Raw genomic sequence first — 5,891 nt, forward strand, 5'->3', positions numbered from 1 at the left:
ACACAAACACCAGGATAGAACTTTAAAAAATAATAATTTATTTTTGAATAACGAAACATTAAAAAAAACATCTTCCATTACAAATTGTAGAAAGTGTGTCAGTTGGTTACAGTATTTCCATGCATCTCTTCCATAGTCATCACCTGCTTTTCATATCAAATTGCATATTTTAAATTCACATATATTTGTGTATATCACGAGTATTATATCTGAACCTTAATTTGACTATAATTGTTTTTACATCCTCTTATATATAATATTCAAAATCTAGAATAGGATTATATGATAACATTCTATTAAATCATCCTAAAATCATCCAATCACAATACATCTTTACAACATATTCTAGATAAAGCTTTTAAACCTCCTCTCATATTCTCCATTGTTGTTTATATAAAATTTTATATTATCAAACTAATATATCTATATGTATTGTTATCAGTATTAATCATTATTTAACTATAGCTGTCGTCACTTCATTTTATACATACTACTAGTAAACTAAATTTAGCTTAGTTTTTATTATACATTTTCATTGCATCAACCTTTATCTTTTCAGTAATAGTGCAGTCTTATATCTCTTGCCATTTGTAGTATTAATATTCTAGTTATTTTCTTAATAAATCTTTTATGAATTTCTCTTCACAACATATTGTTCCTTTCGTATCTCATAAAAGCTCGAAACCCAGCATCTGCTCTTTCCATCAGCTTATCTTTGGTTATCCCTGGTGCTTCTGTCAAGATTTCTCTCCTTATCTCTGTCAATTTTTCTCTCTTTTCTTCTTCTGTGCTTTGAAGTCTGGGGTAGCGTTCCAATCCATCTATATCCCCTTTCCATATTCCGCTCTTGCCATTACCAACCATGCTTACTTTGTTGTCAGTATCCACAGATTTCTTATCTCTTTGCTCATTTTTTTCCATGTTTTGAACTCTGTCCTCCACATTCTTCATTTGATAAACGTCCTCAGTTTTTCCATCAAATTTTTCTGTTTTGTATTCCATATTCTCCAATCTCTTTTCAATTCTCTCTGTCACAACAAATAGATTTTGAATTTCAAACATAATCATTTGTAATGTTACAGTTTCTTTTTTCTGCTGTGCCATTCTTCCAATTTTTCAGGTACTGCCACCATAGAATTCAAGGCTATTTTAATAAACTTCAAACAGGTTCATTTATTATCTTTCAAGTCAAAATGTTGTCTTCCCTCCAATAGCTAGTGATAGAACTCCCAAAAAGCACCTGTATAAAGAACTTGTGTTCTTCCTACTATCACTGTCAGTAAACAAACTGAAAGAACCTTGAATCGCAAGTGATCAAAGCGAAAGAAGAAAAACAATGTATACAGCCTCCAGCCTCTATGTGGCAGTGTAACTGTTTTTCCTCCTGTTGTTACAACCCTCTTTATAATCCTTCTTCTTATATTCTTTATATTCCAAGCTTAAGAAAGAAAAAAACCTTAAATGGAGATCAAAACCAATCCAATCAATCCAATCAAGCATTATTTAAAAAATAAGGAAAATTTTATTTAATCCATAGGTGTAAGCGAAAGTGAAAAAGAAGAAGAAAAATGAATCCATTCAGTTTAAAAAATAGGGAGTATTTGCAAAAAATCCATCCATGAAAAAAAAATTAGAAACAGGATAACACACTGTTTAATGTAGATTAATTTCGCCGCTTACAGTCTTCTATCTTCAATTTTAATTTAACTTAATTTTTTGGGGGTAGTCTCTTTTTCTAATAATAAAATTTCCTCACCAATTCGACACACTTTTCGCTTTCTTCGCATTCCGAAGCTGTCCCAACTTCAGCAGCTTCATTAGCTGCGTTTCTGTCACCGGAAAAAAAGCAATTCCTGATCTTTCAAGGACTTTGCGGTGTCCCTGAGATCAGCAGGAGATGCCCTTCTCAATCATCATCAATGCGGGATGGTTTAGGTCCGAATGGACTATCCAGCGGCAGAAATGTTGACTGTGATCTTGGAGCACCAAGATCGCATGTCATGCTGTCACGATGTCAGCTCCTTTCTCCACCATGGTGGAACTTATGGACAGCAAATTAGAGTGAAAGCATTTGAGCTACCAGTCCTTCGTCACCTGAGGTAAGGTGACAAAGAAGACAGACCAAGTATTCAGTTGGAGGGAGGTTAGTTTATGCCAGCTCACAAAAGCAGCGAGCTGGCGTACCCCGTTGGCCGAAAGCGAGGGGTGGCAGCAGCAGCCTAGCTTTCACGAGGGAAGGTTTTAGGCCTTCTCTTGTGAAAGCCGTGGGCTGTCATACGGCACGCGGCCCAAGGCAGGTGGGCGGTGGCGGCCTAACTTTTGCGAGGGAAGGCCTTCAGGAAGGCTGGTGGCGGCAGTGGCGATAGCAGTGGCAGCAGTAGCAGAAGCGGCAGTAGCAGCAGCCTAGCTTTCGCAAGGGAAGGCCTTCAGGCCTTCTGTAGTGAAAGGCACAGGCTGGCAGCAGTGGTGGTAGCGGCAGTGGTGGCCTAGTTTTCGCAATTGAAGGCCTGAAGGCCTTCTCTAGCGAAAGCCGTGGGCTGGCAGTAGTGGCGGTAGCGGCCGAAAGCCCCCCACCCCCCTCTCCAGCCTTGCCTGGCTGGTTAAGCCTGCCAGGCGATCTGCTTACTGACAACCCTGGCCTTGTCCCTCCAGTCCAGTGTCTTACCTGTTCCTGCAGCCTCTCTTCCTGCCTGCTCCCTGTTGCTTCCATCCATCGCATCGGAGTCGGATCCATCACATTGGAGTGCTGCTGATTCTGCCTGCTGGTAAGTCACCCGGTTTTTTTTTTATTTTATTTTTTAATGTATTTTAAAATTATATTTTATTTATGGTGCATAGAATTTTTTAAAATAGTTTTACTTAAAAGTAATGAGTATAGAATATTTTAAAATGGTTTACTTCAATTTATTTTGTGTAGATTCTTTTTTAAAATTGTCTTAGACTATTTTAAAAAAGATTCTATCCAAAATAAATTAATATAAACCATTTTTAAAAATTCTATACTCAATACTTTAAAATGTATTGTGCATAGAATTTTTTAAAATAATTTTACTTAAAAGATGGTTTTTATTCCAGTGGCTTTGTCTATTCTGTTCTTAGGGTTAGGGAAAAACTGGTTTCATTTGCAGTCTTTTTTTGGGGGGGGGATTCTTATTTTTGGTGTTTTCCTGGCACTGTCATAGTTTGTGTGGGGGTGGGGGTGTAATGTCCCGCAGTTATCTACACATTAATAATGATCTAGTAATATTTCCTTATACATTTTAGGGACCTTTCCTTACATTATTGGTCTTTTCTTTCATACTTTTCGGATTTCTAATTTCTGTTTCCGTTAGTTAGCAATTGCTAAAACAAATCCCATGTGAAAAAGTATTCAAAGCCTTCTTGATTTTAATTGTCAATTTATTTATTCCTGCACATTGTAATATTTATTCATTTTCGTATCTCTGTTTTTCCACTGTTGTGCAAACACAATCCCAGCAGCTGCTAACATGTGTAAAATTAAATATATATTGTACTCCCTTTCAAATAGCCAACAAAATATTTCTGGTTTTAATTCCATATCTTGCTTTACCATTGCTTCTAACCACTAACTTCTGAGTAGCTACTTGGACCAACCTAAGTGGTGTGCAGAAGACCGGCAAACCAGTGATCCTTCCTCTGTAAGTAGCTGTCTTTATTGCTGGGTGCGCTCTGTGCTGGGTTCATCCCAATGATGGCAATGAAGCATTCATTTCTGTGTCTCTTCTTTGTGCAGCCCATTCATTGGAGTCACTGATACTGAAGACTGGCAAGAACAGTCATCTTCTTGCTGTAAGTAGCTCTTTTATTGTTTTTGTAGTTATTTTAATGTTATTGTAGTTCATCCATTGGGGCAAATAATTCAGTGACATCATCTTGGCCACTCCCTCCTGGTCACACAGACAGCAGGCCACTCTCACCCAGTCACATGGCCGGCAAACCACTCCCACAAAGGAGTCCTGTCTTGAAATCAGAATATTTTCACAATCCTAATATGCGTTTGTATTTTACTTTTCTTTGGGTAGATAACTCATAAGGTTATTCACCTCATTCTATTGTGCACCATTTCTGCATTGATTCTTCTTTCGTTTATTTTACACCAATACTAATTAGGAAATCCCCCACGTAATTTGTTAAACCTTCTCAACATCATTTAAAGCTGCATCTCAAATGGTATTGTTACCACAAACGTCTTAGCTCCTCGATAGCAAAGGAAGCCATCTCTTTTATTGAATGTTTAGTGTCTAATTGTTACTTAAGAGACTAAAGTACCATTGTCCAGGTAATCCTTGTTTAAAGACCACTTGTTCAGCTACCATTTGAAATTACAACAGCGCTGAATGGGTGGTACTTACATCAGGTGTTCTCACTCCCTTGGGTCAGCAGCGAATGGATGAAGCCGTCAGATAGAATAAAGGAAGTGACAGATCTTGAGAACTGCTTAAGGATGTTAGAAAGCAAATCGGAAGCCATTGGTGTTTTAACTTTCACTCTATGCCTATGATTTTCTTGGTAACTTGGTGACTTTTGAGAATTGCTTAGATTTGTTTTTGAAGCCAAAAACTTAAATAAAATATGTTGAATTAATTATCTGCATTGCTGTCTAGTAGCAAAGTACCTGGTAAAAGCTGCCTAAGAAGAGTTGACCTTGAAAACATTGTAGATAATAACGAACTGATAAAAGTCCTCTATAAGAAAGAAATAAGACGGCCACTTCCTGGGGGCGTGGCCTGTTGCCGAGGAGGGCTCCACCGAGCTCCTCAGAGATCTGGTCTGTATATCTAAATAAGATCATAGATAGCACCCCTTTTTGGCTAAGAAAGGGGCAGGGAGGATAGCTCCGTAGACTAGGGTCTATTCGTAAGCCACAGCCTTTTTTTTGGCTGTGGAAGAGATTAGATCCAGCCGAAGCGGAGCTTTTATCTCCGGCCAGTTCTTCTCAGCTGCCTTTTTTTTTTTTGGCAGCCCCAGACAGGCTAGCCCCCCCCAGGACAAAACAAAGTTTTTTCAAGCTAGAATTGATACGGGAGGGTACCACCCCTGTGAGATTTATGCTTTTATTACTATCTTAAATACCAGCACCATTCGTCTTAAAGACTTCTTTGTTTAAATAGACTTCAAAATGGCGATTTCTCTCCGTGGATGATTACTGGATGTACTTAGCCGGGTTTATCTTCCTGCAGACCTCTCCTTAACAAAATAAACTCTTCTTCTTTGGAAATAGAGGGGAGTGAAGCGCTGCTTACTTGTTTATTCATTATGGCACCCAGATCAAAGAAGCGTCTTGCTACAAATGTGTCTAAAGAATTTAAAGAATCTTTTCTGGAAACACAGCCTTTGTCTCCTACGCCCTCTACTGGAGAAGTTTTAACACAGGAATATCTCTTTAAAATGTTTAATGCCTTTAAACAAGAAATTCAGGAATTTGTATTGCAACTTTATGATGATCTAAAATCTAAAGTTAATCAAATGAAGGCGAATACGTTTGCAGCCGTGTCTGCCCTGTCAGATTACTCTGCTGAAATAGAGAACAAATTGGAAAGTCTGGAGAAGGCTAATTTTAATTTGACTACCAATATTCAAATTTTACAAGAAAAAATTAGAAATAACGAAGAACAGTTTATGATGTTAAATTTTAATAGGAAGGCATTTGCAATTAGAGTCAGAGGATTCCGTGAAAAGGAGCAAGAGAATTTAAAACAGACCTTTGCCGAAGCCTTCAGCCATGAGCTGGGAAGCCCGGGACTTAACTTTGATTGGCAGATTCGGAAAATCTATCGCCAGAACTCATTGATAGCGGAACAGCGACAACTCCCGAGGGACATAATTATACATTTTTCCACAAAAGAATCTAGAAATGCGATTGTGCAAAA

The 5,891-nt window shown here is 38.0% G+C and overlaps 1 protein-coding gene across 1 annotated transcript; it reads right to left on the minus strand.

Moving 5' to 3' along the window:
• Positions 1 to 549: 549 nt before the first annotated feature.
• LOC148048221 (uncharacterized) lies at positions 550 to 2,748 on the minus strand. Its single transcript, XM_087707859.1, has 2 exons — positions 2,666 to 2,748; positions 550 to 1,028 (listed from the first exon to the last, which is right to left on the minus strand). The coding sequence occupies exons 1-2, from the start codon at positions 2,712 to 2,714 to the stop codon at positions 643 to 645; spliced, it is 435 nt and encodes a 144-aa protein (XP_087563985.1). The 5' UTR covers positions 2,715 to 2,748; the 3' UTR covers positions 550 to 642.
• Positions 2,749 to 5,891: the final 3,143 nt, after the last annotated feature.

This window comes from Thamnophis sirtalis, unplaced genomic scaffold (assembly GCF_051295495.1).
Source record: "Thamnophis sirtalis isolate CommonGarterSnake01/CBP01778 unplaced genomic scaffold, rThaSir2_p1.2 scaffold_3, whole genome shotgun sequence".
Classification (NCBI taxonomy): Eukaryota; Metazoa; Chordata; class Lepidosauria; order Squamata; family Natricidae; genus Thamnophis; species Thamnophis sirtalis.